Genomic DNA, 17695 nt, shown 5'->3' on the forward strand with positions numbered 1-17695 from the left:
CAGGGACTCACTTGATTCAATTAGACTATATCTTATTTTACATAAAGAGATTTCGGTTCTCTTTAAACCACGTGTATAGTTCAATACATGTTTTTTAAAAACTCAATCTTCCCAAAAGATTAGTTAGATTCTAGCTCTAGTTAGGTTTTTCTATCTAGATCGAATAATTTCTAAATAAATATTTCTCAAAATAAAAACAAAGAAAAGGAAAAAGCTTACACCCAATATTTGGAGAATACCTTCTCCTTGAGAGATCCAAACTTCCACTTTTGTTTAACATAATGTAGAGTGTATGAGGGTTTGACTAATGTAAAATGTAAAAATAAGTGGAGGAAAGAGTGAGGAAAATGCAAGTGTGTAACTCTCTTTTGTTCAAAAGCACTTTAGAGAAGAATTTCAAGACTTTGAGTATAAAGGCTTGTGGATTTGCCAAGACATGCTTATTAACTTTTCTAATATGATGTTTGGTGGGGGTATCTATAATATCCTCAAGCCAAATTAGTTATTTTTTGTCCGTTTTCAAAAGTAGGTACTTTGATTGATCAAATGACTGTGTATTTCAACTCTTTTTTGTCAGGATGTGATTTATTGATCGATGGACTGACCGAATAATATGTTACTATTTCACTTAAAAAGTTAAATTGATCAATCATTACTAGGGGTGATCGATCAATCATAATTCCCTTTGGCTTTGCAATACAAATATGATCGATCAATTAAATTCCTATGATCGATCATGCTTTATGTATCTAACTGGCAAAATTTCATCTGATCAATCAATCATGTGGGATGATCAATCATTCCATGTAATTTTTGCTTGCTTGGACAATATTCATCAATCAGCCAAATAGGATGATCTATCATGCTTTATAGCATGAAATGGCCTTGTTTCGGATGATCAATCAATCGACTATGGTTTATCGATTATGTTTTATAAACTTGGCATGCACATGTCTAGATGATCAATCATTTGTAGATGCCAATTGATCATTTCAGTGCCAGTTTAACTAAGTTGACTTTTAAAGCAAGAGAATGATTGAATCTAAGTGCTCTAACATATTTTAGAAGATGTGTATGATGTTTCTAAGCATGTGTATATACAACGTATGTCTTAAAGCTCCATGTTTAACATAGTACTTTAAATAAATGAGTTAGGAAAACTCTTTTACATTTTTTACTGAGTTTTGATATACATCAAAGACACTTAAAATCTATTCTTCATAGTGTATTCTTCTTCATGCACACTTCCTCAAAAGTCATCTTTCAATGAAGCTTGAGGTCTTGAGTAGGTGCTGAAGTGCATATACGGAAGAGTCTTACATGACTCTCAAATAAGAATTTCACAATAAGAAGTCTTATAGAGAGATAATTACATAGAAAGAGGTCTCATAGAAGAGTTTAAGTTAAAAGGTGCTTTAGTTATGTTAGTTTTCTATTTATGTTCAATTATTTAATTATGCTAGGACTTATTTTAAGTGTTAGAGTTTGAGTGTAATTGGGGTAAGGGTAGTTTAATTGTAATTGGACTTTATCACTTTCCTCTATTATAAATAGGGACTCATGTACTCAGATTACAATAAGTTAGTGAAATTTTTCTCTTTTCAAGAAATTCAACATGGTATCAGAGCAAGTTCTGTGAGTTTACTCAATCAACCCACAGAGATAATGTGATCCTTTTCTGATCTATCATCTCTAGTAGTTTAGGTTCGTATTCTATCATTTTTCTCTCTTTCATGTCCCTGTACCTGTTGTTTTCTTGGCGTTCTCACCTCCATAATGAGATTTTCATATTTCATTTGATGGAACGATCTTCGAGTCTACTTTCCAACACAAAAATAATTATGACAATCAGAGTTTTTTGCAAAGTGAAATTGATATTTGAAACAGTAAAGGTTAGACTACAACAAAGGTTTGAGCAGTAGTAGAAATTTGTAACTTTCAAGCCATTTTATGCAATCAAGAACTAGAATTTATAAGGAGAATTAAATATCAAAATAAATATTTGTAAGTTTATTTTCTTACCTATTGAACTAATTATGAATCTGAGTTTTCTAAAGGGAGATATTGATATCGGAAGAGTCAATGGTCATGCTAGACAACAAAGAAAGATTACTCAGTTCGGTCAGAGTACAGAGTCCGAAATCTATCAGATTCTTTATCTAAAAAAAAGAACATTTTATGAAGATAATTATAAATGAATGAAATTTTTTTAAGTCTAGTTTCAAAAGGAGAAAATTTCATATTAATCTGATTTATATTTAAGGAGATATTCGCCTTGGAGTCGGGAAAGGTCAAACTACATAACAAAGAGAATCAAGAGGTAATAAAAGATTCAATAATGAATCTTTTTGTGTCAATTTTGGTATCAAATTAAATCTATTTGAGTCTAGTTTCTTGAGCAACAATTTATGATTCTGAGTTATATTTTGGGAGATATTGATAGCAAAAGTACCAAATGTCAGTTTTGCCGATTCCCTCCCCCCCTATTTTCTCTCCTATTATCTCTCTGGACATTGATATAAATTGAGTTTCATTTTCTCATAAAATTTGAGCTTTTTAAGCCAAATTTGTCTTTTAATCAGATATTTTTGGTCTGATTTCAGCACTATTTTCTTTTTTTGAAGCATTTTTATCCTAGAAATCTCTTATCTTTGGAAAGTCTAATTTAGGAAAGTGCTGCTAATTCAGGAAAGTCTATCATTGGATAGTTTCAGTTTTTTATTTTGCTGGAAAGTATTCAAGATAAGAATTCGTTGGGTATTTGATTAGAAATTTTCCTCATAGGGACTAATCAATTTGGAAACAAACACTTGTAAGTTAGGTTTTGCTATTATCAAAGTTTTCATAGTCAATGTTGTTTTCAAGTTGTGTTTTTGTTACTTGGTTGTTTATCTTCTGCATTGTCAACTTTGAAAATTTTTGCTCACCCTTATGAAATTATCTTGAAGTCATACTTGGTAAAATTTGTTAAGTTAATTTTCTATCATTACAGTCTTCTTCTTATTATCGAGGTGGTTATTTTTCCTTCGTTACATTCCCACATACCCCTTTTTATCGGTTACCTTTCTACTAACATCTTTTTTTGACTCTCGCATACCCCTTTTGGTCAACCTCTTGTGCATTGCTTTGTTTGGTTTCTCTTTCTATATACATATGGGTGCTCTAAGTCCATTGAGACTTTTTATGAGTACTTTAAGTGGGTTTTTATCGTCGTCCTTTGAGTGACAGGCATTATCATTTTTAGTGATTATTGTCACTACTTTTATTTGAAATCCTATGAGGTTGTTTCAAACTTTTTTATACTTACATCACCCATCTTATTTTTTGAGAGTTTGTGGCAGATTGAGTTCTTATCCTTGGGACACCTTGATGGAGGAGATAATAAATACAATTATGTTTTTGTTTCAAGGTGGGATTACACCGATACCTTCCAGCTTGAGGGGGAGAAGTAGAAGAAGAAGTACGAGAAAATGATATTTTATTCCACATGTTGTGGTAATTTTTATGTGACCAAAATATTCAAGAAAGGGGAACACAAAAGATGAAGCTTTTACATCTGTGAAGAATTTTTTAAGCAAAAGAAAATTGAAGACCAAGAATCTTTTTCCTTGCAAGCTAAAGTTATAAATTCCAGCTTAAGGGGGAGTGTTGAAGAGCAGATATGGAAGAGTCTTACATGAATCTAACAATAAAAAGTCTTACAAAGCTAAAATTATTATTGAAGGAGGTCTCACAGAAGAGTCTCAGTTAAAAGGTGCTTTAGTTATGTTAGTATTTTATTTATGTTCAATTGTTTAATTATGCTAGGACTTACCTTTAAGTGTTAGGCTTTGGGTGTAATTGGGACAAGGGTAGTTTTATTGTAATTGGACTTTACAATTTTTCTCTTTTTATAAATAGAGGCTCATGTATTCAGATAAAACAAGTTAGTGAAGTTCTTTCCTTTTCCAGAATTTTAATAGTAGGCATTATCATTTTGAAGCTTTATACCTTGAGATGCATTTCTCTAGATGGTAAAGTATTTGAAATACTGGGTTTGAAAATTGTGAGATCGATTAAGTTTTTTTATCATATAAAATAATTAGGGAGACAACCAATGGTCAATACATCTTCTTCCACTAACCGACTATCAACACATGAGGACTCAGTGGACGATGTTCGGGGTAGTCAGGAAGCGATTTTGCTATGCAAGAACAGTTGAAAGCTGAATAGATTGAGCTTCGTGAGAGCCAGCAGAGGATTGAGAGCTTGCTCAAGACCATCCTCAACCATCTACTGCCTCCCGCCTAGATCTCTCTCTAGTCCTTAGGAGTATCCTCTTTTTGCCTCCCTTGTACTTTACACGTGCTCATATACTTGTATTTTTTGTTTGAAGCATTTGTAATTAAGTACAATTTTTGTAAAGACTTGCATATCCATATATGAAATGACCTTGAGCCAATAATTTTTGTTTACTCTTGTAACTACTTTAAATCTTTTTGAGTATGACAAAAAAAGGGGGAAAAAGATGGAAAAAATGGACTTAAACTCATTAGGCACTCTAGAAATCAAAAATTGAAAACCAAATGATTAAAAAGAACTATGCAACGATTAAGAGGGAGCCTATTCAAATATTGCATAATTTACTTAGCTTCGAACCTTAGGGATTGTGTGTATTTTAATTTTTCCAAGATAGGTTTTGCCATCATAAAAAAAGGGTATTTTTTTTTTACCATAGGTTGACTTCCTTCTTGCTTTTGATGATAACAAAACTTAATAGGGCTGATAATTTTCAAACTAAGTATTTCAGATTGTTTACCTTCAAGAGAGACTTGCATCTCAATCAAAAGGATCGAGCCTACTCAAGACCTCAAACATCATTGAAAGACTACTCTTGAAGAAGCATCCTTGAAGACGAAGACAAAGCGATGACTAGAGTTTAGGATTCATAATGTATATCAAAATGTAGCCAATATGTAAGAGAGCTTCCAAAATCCTTCTCTTCAGGTACAATGCTAAACAAGGAGCTTTAGGGCATACATTGCATTCACACACGTTTCAAAACATCATATTCATCTCTTTAAAATATGTTAGAGCACTTTGATTAAGTCATTCCCATGCTTTAAAGGTCAACTTAGTTGAACTAGCATTGGAATGATCGATCAACATATGCTAATGATCGATCATCCAGAAGTGCATATGCCAAAGTTATAATGCATGATCGATCAACCATCGTCAATTTATCGATCATCCAGAACATAGCCATTTCATCCTATAAAGCATGATCGATCATCCCACTAGGATTGATCAATAAATAATATCGAGGCAAGTAAAATTTACATGGAATGATCAATCATTCCACATGATTGATTGATCACACAAAAATCTTGCCAGTACATAATGCATGATTGATCACACAAAAATCTTGCCAGTACATAATGCATGATTGATCATAAAAAGCTCACTAATCAATCATACTTGTATTGTACTACTAGAGGAAACTCTAACTAATTGATCATCCCCTGGTAATGATCGATATACTTAACATGTCAGGTCCAATGAAAATATTTTGATCGATCAGTCCATCAATCAATAAGTCACATCTTCACAAAAGAAGAGTCGTTATACACGATTGATTGATCAACCACTCAATCTACTTATTTGTGCAAACAAGGAAAAAATGGCTAGTTTGGCTTGGGAAGTTATAAATACCCCACAAACCTTACATAGAGAAGTTAATGAGCATTAATTGGCAAATCTATAAGCCTTTACTCTCAAACTTTTTCAATTCTTCTCTAAAGTGCTTTTGAGTGAAAGAGAGTTAACACCTTGCATATTCTCTACTCTTTCCTCCACATATTCTTTGCATTGAATATAGATAAGCTCCCATACTCTCATTGTGCTGAAAAGAAGTAGATGCTTGGATCTTTCAAGGTGAAGGTACTCTCCAAGTGAAAGGGGGTAAGTGGATTTTTCCTTTTTTTTATTTTTATCTTGTGTAAGGTTCATCTAGAACCTATTTTAATCTTGATAGAAAAGGCCAACTAGAGCTAGAATCTAGCCAATCTCTTGGGGAGATTGTAATTGTAAACATGTGTACTTGAGCTACATGTAGCTTAAGAGAGCCAAAATCTTTTTGTGTAAATTCTAGCTATTAGAGCTTTGAATAGTGGAATTTTCTAAGCAAGAGTTCTTCAGTGGTGAATACCTATAGGAGAACATCGATAACCAAAATTCTTTTGTCCCCTATAGTGTGTGATTATTTATTTACATTGAATTCAATATATTATATGATTTTTATCACACGCCTAAGTTAAGCTTTTTAATTTGAAAATCTCAATTCACCCCCCTCTTGAGAAGCCACTTGGGGCAAGACTTCAAATGCAAATCGGACTGAGTCACCTGATGATGGGAAATATAACTTCGACTATTGCACACTGGTAGGTGGAAAATTAGTCACATGGAGAACCAAAAAATAAAGTCTAGTGGCAAGATCAAGTGCTGAAGCAGAATATCATGGAATATCACAAAGGAAGCAAGTACTTGATTTATTGAAGGAGAATGGGATGCTTGGATACAAGCCTAGAGACACACCTATGGAACCTAATATTAAGTTGTGTTCATGAACTGGTAGTGATGTTGATGTTGGTTAGTTTCAATGGTTAGTTGGGAAGCTGACCTATCTCACAATTACAAGACTAGATATTTCCTATTTGGTCACTGCTATCAGCCAATATATGCATCAACCACAACAATCACATTGGGAAGCGTTAGAAAGAATCCTTCGGTATCTCAAGAAAGGTCCAAGTCAAGGGCTGCTATATAAATGTCATGGTCTTACAAAAAATGAAGGCTTTACTGATGTTGACTAGGCTAGGTCCCTTGATGACAAAAAAATCTATCGTTGGTTACTTCATAACTATTGAGGGCAATCTAGTCACCTGGAGAAGCAAAAAAAATTTAAAAAATGTAGTGGCTAGATTGAGTGAGGAAGCGGAATATCAAGCTATGACACTTGCAGTAAGTGAAGTTTTATGGTTAAAATATTCATGATTGAGCTAGGGTTATAGATAACCAAGCCTTACTCTACTGTGACAATCAGGCAACTATCCATATTGTGACCAATCCAGACTTTCATGAGAAAACCAAAGACATTGAGATAGACTGTCATTTCATACAAGAAAAACTTCAAGTCGGAATAATACCTATGCAATATATGGCTTCAAAGAATCAATTGGCAGACATCTTTTCAAAGGCTATTGTTGCAAAGTCACTCATCGATACCTGCTTCAAGTTGGGAATAATCAATATTTTCTCCCCATCTTATTGGGTTGGGGGGGGGGGGGGGGGGGGGGGGGGGTGGGTGTTGAAGTAGTTTGAGTATTATGAGAGTGAGTGGCATAAATTGTAATTAATATTTAGTTTAAGTATTCGTTTATATTCTTATGTATTAGGACATCCATGCCCCACCTATATAAATAAGAAAGAGAGGGGGAGGAGCTCAAACTTGTGCTCTCTCTTAACCCCTAAAGTTTCTCTCCTCAACTTGTGCTCTTGCCTTATCCTTCTAATCTTCTCTTCTCTTCTTCCTTCTTTCTTCTTTTTCTTCTTCTTTCTTCTTCTTCTTTTCAGACCAAGTTATACATGGATTCAATCCTAGGATTCAATAGGTACACATTCCTTTCTCTCATGCTCTAGCAATTCTCCTTGGATAATTGATTCAAGAGCCTTTGAGCACCTCAGAGGTAATATTGAAAAATTGTTCATTGTGATACCATGCACTTTAGATTGCTTCGTCTCCATTGTATATGGATCACAAACTAAGATTCAGGGTACCAGTACATGCACCATTTCGCCATTGTTTTCACTTTCTAATGTGTTTATTGTCCCTCAATTTCGATTGACTCTTATGTCCGTGAGTCAATTGACCAAAAAGACCAAATTGTTTTGTTACCTTTTTTCCATCTCATTGTGTATTTTAGGATATCAAGAAGAAATAGGTGATCGGTGACGGCCTTGAGAGAGGGGAACCTTTACTATATAGACCCTATGACATTGACAACAGTAGCACCTACCACAATAGAAGAGGCTTCCAAATGGCATTTGGCTCTCACTCGAAGAAGATTTGTTCTCCCATTCAAAAAATTATAAGTTTTTCCTTTTTGTTTTGTATCTCTAATTGATTTTTTTGGAGGTGTTCTAGAACCTCAATATAAAAGCGAAAGGCTAAATTCAAGGCCAAAAGACTAAATTTTTTTGTTGCCTTTTTTCCGTCTGATTGTGTGTTTCAGGACATCAAGAAGAAATAGGTGATTGGTGGCGGCTTTGAGAGAGGGGGCTTTTAATATATGGACCCTACGACGTTGATAGAATTAGTACTACCACAATAGAAGAGGCTTCCAAATGACATTAAGGCTTGGTCATTCAAATGGTACTTGACTCTCACTCAAAGAAGATTTGTTCTCCCTTTCAAAAAATTATAAGTTTTTCCTTTTTCTTTTGTATCTCTTATTGACTTTTGTGGAGGTGTTCTAGAACCTCAATATAAAAGGGAAAGGCCCATTGGAACTATAATCTAGTTACATAATATCTTTTTCGAGAGATTTATCATAGTATAATATGGTATTAAATTTGGCTTAAAGAGTCCAAAATCTCTTCGAAGTTGTAAATTTCAGCTAATAGAGCTTATTAGTGGAATTTTCCCCAGCAAGGTTTCTTGGGTAGTGATTAAAAATAGGGGAACAACCAAAACCTTTTTTTTTTTTTTTAATCTTTGTGGTGTTTGTTTGTCTATTCTATTGATTACTTCATTTTTTGTAATTAAACATAAAATTTTAATTTAATATCTCACTTTTAAAATGTTTGGAGACAAGTCAACACTTTCTATGTTTGGGTTTGTTGATGTAGTTTGAGTATGTAATTATAAAAGTGAGTGTCATAAGCTATAATTAGTAGTTAGTTTAAGTATGTTTTATTCTTTTGTATTTGGGCATTGATGTCCCACCTATATAAATAAGAAAGAGAGTGGGAAGAGCCCATTCACATGCTCTCTCTTAACCCCTAAAGTTTCTTATCTAAATTGTTTCTCTCGTCTTCTCCTTCTCATCTTCTCTTCTCTTCTTCTTTCTTTCTTCTTCTTCTCAAACCAAGTTATGAATTAAACCCTAGAATTCAACAGGGTTGATGAGCATTGATCCATCAATCATCTCCAACATTTTTATTTTTTTTCATAGTCTATAAATCAATCATGCCTATTACATTGATCAATCAATTGATGCCTATGACTTTATTTTTTTGAATTCTTTGTGCCAATTGATCGATCATTCCATCAATCATGCTTTATAAGGTTTGCCTACAACATTGTGGTTGATCTATTATTTTGATTGGGCTAATCGATTATACTTTTTTACAACTCAGCTTTTGCATTATAGTCGATCATTGCTTATAGAGGCTGATTGATCATACTTTGCGCAATGAGCTTTGTTATTCTTTGTATGATCCATTATATTTAAACCAATGATCGATCATAGAGTTTAGCAATGTTCTAAAATTGAATATTCAAGCATGAAATAACAAAGTATTTTTTTTCTAAAACATTTTCAAGATGAAATCAATATGGTTTTGGAAAAACACTTTTATCCTAAAGCTCTAATCGTGCTTTTACCAAATTACAAGAATTTGGATTGTTTTTACCTTTTAATGCTATGAAAACTAGACTTTTATTGCAACTATAGTCTTTAAGTTCTTTATGCTTGAGTCTTATCAAGTGTATCTTTTTCAAATGACTTGTTGTTCCTTTGATCTTGAGTTCTTTTTGAAGTATTTTTTATGGTTCTTCCTCATAGAGCTCGAAAGATATCTGTTGAAAGTATGTGCATTTCCCTTTTTTTCTTGAAATGCTTTATCTACTATTAGTACATGTGCTTGAGTTTTGTTAACATCAAAAGTAAAGTGAGGGTCAACCTGAGTCAAGACAAGCTTGGCTTGCCCCAATTGATGCTTGGGCCCGATATGATTTCATACAAATCTAGCAAAGCTTGTAAGTTGAGGCTTCCTTCAAATTGCAAAAGTGGTACCTAAAGTTGTTAGTCACTGCTGCTTAGCCCTGAAATCCAGCCTCTTTGTTGCCTAGGGTAAATTAGGGAGCAAAAGGCCTAATTAACTATATTGAAAATAATTAAAAAAACTTATTCTAGGATTATACAATTTTTTTTGAATGACAATTTGATAAAACACCTAAACAAATAGCTTGACATACAAAATTAGGTACCATAGTAGGTGTCTAAACACACAATTCTCCTTAGCAAGTGCAGGAGAGTTTGTATATGTTGTTGTACCTGTGACGCTTAGAGAGTTAATCATACCAATTTGTTACCTGCTTTTAGCAAATCGTGGTGAGTCAACTGTAGTTGTGAAGTATAAATACCTAAAAATATAATAGACTAGAGAAGGAACTGTTGAAAATGCTAGAAAGTACATGGCAAACTTTTAGTATTACAAATTGATCTTTATACAATATGTTGCAAAAAGCCAAAAAGAAAGGCCCTTATGATTCTACAAAGAGTTTACCGATATTAAACTCCAAGGTATATGTTAAACCTCTAACTTGGTCTAATTTTGTTTTTGTTCTATTTGCAAGCTTTCTAGATATTTCTGTTGGTTGGATAATAGGGTAGTCAAACCATTTGGAATCTTTCATATTGGTGAATGGAGTTGGAGGTTTAGGCTATTCAATGTTCTGCCTTCTCTCCCTCCAGTGGTTTCTCATCCTAACTATTTTCTATGAGGTATACCTTCTCTCATCCCATTTCCTCTCTAATAGAGTTTGGGGATTTTGAACCATCTATTCATTTTTTTTTTTTCTGCTTTTTCTTCTTATGTGTTTTCAAATTTCTCTTACAACATATTTCATGTTTATTGCTTCAATATGGTGATTGGCTTGCTTTATCATAGACTTGGTTGTTGTTCTCATGGTAGGGTTGCATTAAACAAAAGAAGTAGAAGGACATGACAAATTGGACTTGATTCTTCTTGGACGAAAACAAAGTTTCATCACTTGCATTGCCAAAGATGCAAAGTAGTCGATCTTTAACATTTATTGTTCTTTTCAAATTTCTTAATATGCTTCTCGGTACTATCAAACTAAATAAGTTGTTTCCAATTTTCTAACATGTTGGGATGTGACTTTTTATTACACATCGAGTAGGTCCTGATACACAAATTGCAATAAATATGGTACATGTAGTAAAGCATGGGAAGAGTCAAATGACAATGTATCCTCACCCTCTAATTTACATAGCTAAGGGAAACAATAGAGAGAAGAAAAACATATAGAGGGGGCAGAAAACTACACTACTTAAAGAGTAATGGTCTATTGTTAACTTATAAAATGGCAATGTTGTAAAAAGCAAAAATGGGCTAAAGCCCCCTACCCCTCATATAGTCCAACTCCACCAGTTGAACCCGGCCTAACCTGCTTAGAGATTACAGGCCACCCTGACCGGTTTGATTTTAATAACTGCAACTGTACAGGATTGGGGCCCAGCTCATGGCCCATTGTACGTTGTAGTGGGCCTTTTATGTTAATGGGATACCATTAAATGCTTTCAGGCAGCGACCATCCGCTGGGCTGTTTCTGGAAACTGGATGATCGTCACGTCTCATCTTATATATAAATAACCTGGCGTTTAGCAACTCACTCTCCTACGCGAGGCGTGACTTTCGTTTCTCTTCTGTCCTTTTTTTTTTTTCCCTCGCCTTCGAGGGTTTTTCTTTTCTTTTTTTTTTTCTTCTCTTTTTAAATCTTACAGTCTCAGCCTTTCGATCGCATTATTGTTCTTCAAACCGAAGAAATCTTCGAGAAAATGCAGCAGCAGAGGCTGAAACAGCAGGCGTTGATGCAGCAAGCTCTTCTTCAGCAGCAGCAACAGTCGCTTTATCATCCTGGCCTCTTGGCTGCTCCCCAGGTTTTTATTTCTTTATTTTCTCGTTTTAGTTCCTTATGTTCGTGTTTGATTGCGGGCAGTCCATGGGACTAGGGTTTTATCTCCGGTGCGTGGTCCGATAGTGGAGGTTAGGGCTTAGTCGTGGTGGTCCGATGTCGCTTAGTTTGTTAATCATCTTCCAGAATTGGGTTTTCAGGCTAGATCTACGGAAAGGTTGATGTTACACGAATCCATTATACCTGTTTATTAGAAATATTCCGTGCTTTTGCTTTCCTTATACTTGTTTTTATTTTACTGGTGTTGCCAATATGGCCCCTCCCCCTCCTGAATCTGTGGGCCTTTTATCGAACTCCTGGCTCATTCAAAATCTCTGCATGTTATAAGCTGATGTGAGGTTTTGAAACTTGTATTACCAATTTTTAGTCTGTATGTTACTTTTACATTAAGTTCCGGAATATGTCATTAATTCGGGTTTCTTTGTAAATATCATATCGAAATTGCGAAAGCATTCTTTTTCCACGTATGATACACTTAGCGTAATTATACCCATTGTTCAAGTCGTTGTTTTCTCTATTTGTTAAGTCTTCTGTTTGGCTGTTTTGTAGATGGGGATTTGTTCATATCTATGTATTTTTGCGTTTAATCCTTGTGCATTTTTTTTTTTTTTTTCAGGGATTGTCTTAAAATATCTTATTCATGTCTACAAGCACTATGTTAATATCATTATCTATCTCAACTGGTTTCAAGTCACTAAAATTTCATTTTCCCAGACGTACCTAGAGCACATCAGAAGTGTAACTTTTCTTATTACGTAGATAAAGTCCTCTACCTTGACTATTATCCTATCGTCCTGATGTGCAGCTCAGAAAGAGGATGATGGTGTCTCTGTACACAAGGCTACTATAATATTTAAACACATCGTCTGCACAAATAGTTATTTTGTTCCTTAGGAGCTGCATATCTTTTTCGTTTTGCAGATAGTAGGTATTAATGTTTGTTATGAGAGTTAATAGCTTGTCTCAGACATTTTAAGAAAAAAAATTGCTTGTCTTAGATTGCTTCTTTTTGATAGGCTTTATTTTTTCCCCTTCCGTAAGTATAGTTTCATAATTTGCATGTCTTTTTAAAAAATTATTTAGTTTTTTATTTTTTATTTTGCAGATAGAACCAATCCCAAGCGGAAATCTGCCTCCTGGTTTTGATTCAAGTTCCTGCCGCAGTGTGTTAGTAACATCTCGATTTTGTTTGTTTCTTTAATTTCTTTTCCATTGGTTTTCTGTAACTGTTTCCTCAGGTGTAATCCAAGAGTGTGAGTGTCCTTGTTTTTCTTGGTCATATTTTCCTATGAATTTGGCTCTGAATATTCGAATTTTTTTATACTATTTTTTTCAGTTTTTATACTATTCAGGAGGTTATTTTAGTTTTTCTTCGTTTTCTACATTGCAGATAAATGTTGGTTCATCTTAAACTTTACTTGAAATGCAGGTATGTTGGTAATATCCATACACAAGTAACTGAAGCACTAATACAGGAGGTCTTTCAGAGTACAGGTCCCCTGGAAGGATGCAAGCTCATTAGGAAAGAGAAGGTTAGTCTTTGTGTTTCAACACATTTATTTTTTTGTTGCATTGTCGGTTCTGCAAAGAAATTACATGTGGTTTGAAGTGCTAAAATATGAATTGAGGGTTCTTTCTTTTGAAATTTTAATAAGGGCTTAGAAGAGTCTATTTAAAGGAAGCTGGAAATTCTTTTGGCTTTGTTGTTGTCACCTTTACATTTTGTCAAATGTAACGTACAAATGACATGAGCACTTGTTGTCTAGTCGTAGAGTGGTACACTCTATGGTATAGACTCAGTGTTTGCTTCCTGGATGTTGCATTTTAGTACTGGGATGGGTACCTGGGAAGTCCTCATGCTGCATCCCTTCTAAAACCATTTAATGAAATGTTCAAATTACAGTTGTTCGAATTTTGTTTTAAGGACTTTACAGGGCCTACAGTATTTTGATATCCTCTGTGTTTTTCTCATATATGCAGTCGTCCTATGGTTTTCTGGACTATTTTGATCGCCGATCAGCCGCTCTTGCTATTATGACTCTTAATGGACGGCACTTGTAAGTGACGATGAGAAGAAATTGTGTAAATATTTGATTAATTTTATCTCTAAGTGTATTTCCTCTTTGTTTACAATGTACAATCATTCAGGTTTGGTCAGCCTATTAAAGTTAATTGGGCATATGCCAGTGGGCAGAGGGAGGATACATCAGGTTTATTGAATTGCCTGAAACCTTTTTTACCTCTTACTTTATTGAAAAGTATGAATAATAGTTGGTATTAACAATGCAATTCTATTTTTTTTAATTGCCCAGGTCACTACAATATTTTTGTTGGTGATTTAAGTCCAGAGGTTACTGATGCTACTTTATTTGCTTGTTTCTCTGTTTATCCCAGTTGCTCGTAAGTCAGTATCCAGCATTTTCTTCTCTTTTCAATTCTTTATAAGTTCCGACTGCTTGCGTTTTACTCACTAAATCATATTCAAGGGGACCCTTTTTTCTTTATAAAATATGTGAGTTAGTAGTCTTTACTTAGTGGTAAATTCCTTATGCTGCAGAGATGCTAGGGTGATGTGGGACCAAAAGACTGGGCGTTCAAGAGGCTTTGGATTTGTTTCTTTCCGCAATCAGCAGGTTAAACTATGAAAATCTTAAAATTTTGATTGGTTTTCTCTCTTTTGAGTCATATCTCTGTAATGCTAAAAATTATTGGTATTATTTTTTAACAGGATGCTCAAAGTGCCATAAATGACTTGACCGGTAAGAAACCTTGTTGTTTACTTCTTGTTGCATTGTTGCTTTCTTTTTCTTAAAAAGAGTACATACCAGTTTCTTTCAGTATGTTTGATGTCAATGTACTGTTGAAATGATATGCTTTGTTGTTTTCCTGTTGAAGTTCAACCTGCATGCATGTTTTTTATTACATCTTGAGTTCAAGAAATGCAAACTAGGTTGTTGATGTCCTTTAGGCCTGTAGATGGCTCAACAATTTTCCAGCGAATAACCTATAGACAAAATTGGCTATGTTGAGTTCTCAGAGGTTGAACTTGAATATCATATGCTCTTCATGACAACCTTATACCTATAAGTTGTGAGGTGGTGGTAGTTTCTCTATTAGGTGGAGTAGAAATCAAGAATTATGTACTTGAGCAGTAAAAAATTCAGGTGGTTTACTCTTATAGGGCAAACATCCATTCCTGAGGTAGCATATTTGCATTCTTAAAAGCTGCTGCTACCTGGAATTGGCGGGTCCCCCTCTTTGGATTGCCCATGGGTAAACACCTTATATAAACTCACAGCTAATAATGAAGGTTCTGCATTCACGATAGTTACTGTTTTTAATGGCTTAACTATGAACTCATGTATCAGTTTCTCAATAGGGGGGATTATTGAACAAAGCATATTGATTTTCTGATCCTGTGGAATCTGATTAATGTTGTGCTGTTAATCTTTGTCGTCAAGGTAAATGGCTGGGAAGCAGACAGATCCGTTGTAACTGGGCAGCAAAAGGTGCTGGTTCCACTGAAGAAAAACAAAACTCTGATACCAAAAGTGTTGTGGAATTAACAAATGGAGCATCAGGTGGGTATTCTTGTTGAGTTGTCTCTATGATAATGAAATATCTGAATGATTCTGCAATTATGTTTCAGATGGTGAATGACGTGCTTTAATTTATTGTAGTATAGTAACTTAATACAATCTTATTACTTCTTCAGAAGATGGTCACGAGATTACCAATGAAGATGCACCAGAAAACAATCCTCAATTTACTACTGTTTATGTTGGTAATCTCGCCCCTGAGGTAAAGCAACCTTGGCGCTCTTTCATTATTTTTGTTCTTGCTATTGTTCTTAGTGACCTCTTGCTTATGGTTACCATTTATGCTTTGAAGAAGAAAATCATTAGGTGGTGGAATAGCAAAATTTGGTTTTGGATGCTGCAAATGCTAGTTCTTTCAATTCACAGGACAATTTCCAAGAAGGAGACTTTCCAAACGCTTGGAAATTGACCCACTTTTTGAGATTACTAATGAGGAAATGCCACATTTTTTTTTACTTTTTTTTATAGCACATCTCTGAATGGTTCAGGAAAAATTGGAATGCATTTGATATCCTCTAATTTTTCTAATATTCAGTATAATTCCACATGCAGTGCTTCATAGATGGAGAGGTGTTTTTCTCCTTGTACTTTAATAGTTATCTAAAGTCAAATATTTATTTATAATATTTAAACGAAAATTTGCCATTATTTTATTTGTTTCATTAGTTGTCTGATAATTGATCTACCTGTCTATTGTTTTTATAATCATCCCTTATTTGGCTTCAGGTATCTCAGCTTGAGCTCCACCGGCATTTCCATACACTAGGAGCTGGAGTAATAGAAGAGGTTCGTGTACAACGAGACAAGGGTTTTGGTTTTGTTAGGTATAGCACTCATGCGGAAGCAGCCCTGGCTATTCAGATGGGCATGGGTAGATATATTTGTGGAAAGCCTATCAAGGTAAAGATTATTTGTTACTTTTTAGCATCTATTTTTTTTAGGTCTATCCCTCTTCTAAAATTTTGTTGCATCCTAAAAAAGAGCAGAGCATGTTCAATTAGGGTTAAAGGCTCCGAGTCCCTTGTACTCATAGGTTTGTTTTTAGTAAAATTGAATTCTCAGTCTAGTAGAATTAAAGGCTCTTTGTGTGTGTTGTACTCGTAGACCTGTTGTTCATGAAATACAAGCTAGTTGAATCTTATTTTTATTTTTTGGCAAAATTGGACTGTGCTGCATTGTCTGCCTCTAGTATGATTATTTCTCATCAGATGTATAGTTTTACTGAGATGCACTGATATTTAATAAAAGCTTGAGAGCTCAGCTTTGATGAAGTTTTTTGCCTGTAGTGCTCTTGGGGTAGCAAACCCACTCCTCCAGGGACAAGCTCGACGCCACTTCCTCCTCCTACGGCCACTCCTTTTCCTTCACTCTCGGCAACTGATCTGCTGGCCTATGAGCGACAGCTAGCATTAAACAAGATGAACTCAGGGCAGGCTGCAGCTCTCTTGCATTCTCAAGGCCTGAAGCAGGCGGCTGCTATGGGAATGGGTGCCGCAGGGGCCAGTCAGGCTATCTACGACGGTGGGTTCCAGAATGCTGCCACAGCTCAACAGCTTATGTATTACCAGTAACAAGTCGAATTATGTCATATATTATGATTTTATTACCCATACCCCCCACTTTACAGAGTACTGGTTCTGTTTGAAGAACAAAGACAGTTATAGACTTTTTCATTTTACTTTCTTTTCCCCATTTTTCTTTCCAGTGTAGCGTTTTCTCTTTCCTCTTTTTCTGTATTTGATGTATCTGAATCGACTGGTTATACGTGCTTACGTTGTAGTGTGTTTGTGGGATGGGTTTTGACACAGTTTTTTCCAGTAATTTTTGCTTGATTCTGAACTTGGTATTTTTGAAAAGTTGTAGTAAATTGATCATCCCCGGTGTGTTGGCTAATCACAGAAACATCCAGAATGTCTTTTATTTACCAACTTGGGAGCAGTTCTTAGGCTATTCTTGTGCTGTATGGGTTAAGAATGGTGCGGATACGTTAATTGTTGAACAATTTATCTTTGAAGCAGTGTTTGGATATAAAAGAATATGAGGTGGTTGTTTTTCGAAGATCACAATGAGGAAGTTGCTATAGCTACTGGAGTTTTAAATATTTGAAAACAATTTA

At 34.7% G+C, this 17695-nt stretch overlaps 1 protein-coding gene across 2 annotated transcripts; it reads left to right on the forward strand.

Annotated features, from left to right (window-relative positions):
- Positions 1 to 11696: 11696 nt before the first annotated feature.
- On the forward strand, positions 11697 to 17453 carry LOC137955851 (oligouridylate-binding protein 1-like). 2 transcript variants are annotated; one of them, XM_068803026.1, is made up of 12 exons: positions 11697 to 11945; positions 13086 to 13147; positions 13410 to 13512; positions 13961 to 14037; positions 14129 to 14190; positions 14293 to 14380; positions 14538 to 14613; positions 14709 to 14739; positions 15442 to 15561; positions 15696 to 15781; positions 16306 to 16479; positions 16866 to 17453. In XM_068803026.1, exons 1-12 carry the CDS (start codon positions 11844 to 11846, stop codon positions 17148 to 17150), a joined length of 1266 nt encoding a protein of 421 aa, XP_068659127.1. In that variant the 5' UTR covers positions 11697 to 11843; the 3' UTR covers positions 17151 to 17453. The 2 variants fall into 2 exon arrangements, with proteins under 2 accessions (XP_068659127.1, XP_068659128.1); XM_068803027.1 differs by having other exon boundaries at positions 15699 to 15781.
- Positions 17454 to 17695: the final 242 nt, after the last annotated feature.

The sequence above is a fragment of the Aristolochia californica genome, unplaced genomic scaffold, assembly GCF_029961685.1.
Source record: "Aristolochia californica isolate CCGP_79_NKW_82.1479 unplaced genomic scaffold, dmAriCali1.0.hap1 SCAF_2, whole genome shotgun sequence".
Taxonomy (NCBI): domain Eukaryota; kingdom Viridiplantae; phylum Streptophyta; class Magnoliopsida; order Piperales; family Aristolochiaceae; genus Aristolochia; species Aristolochia californica.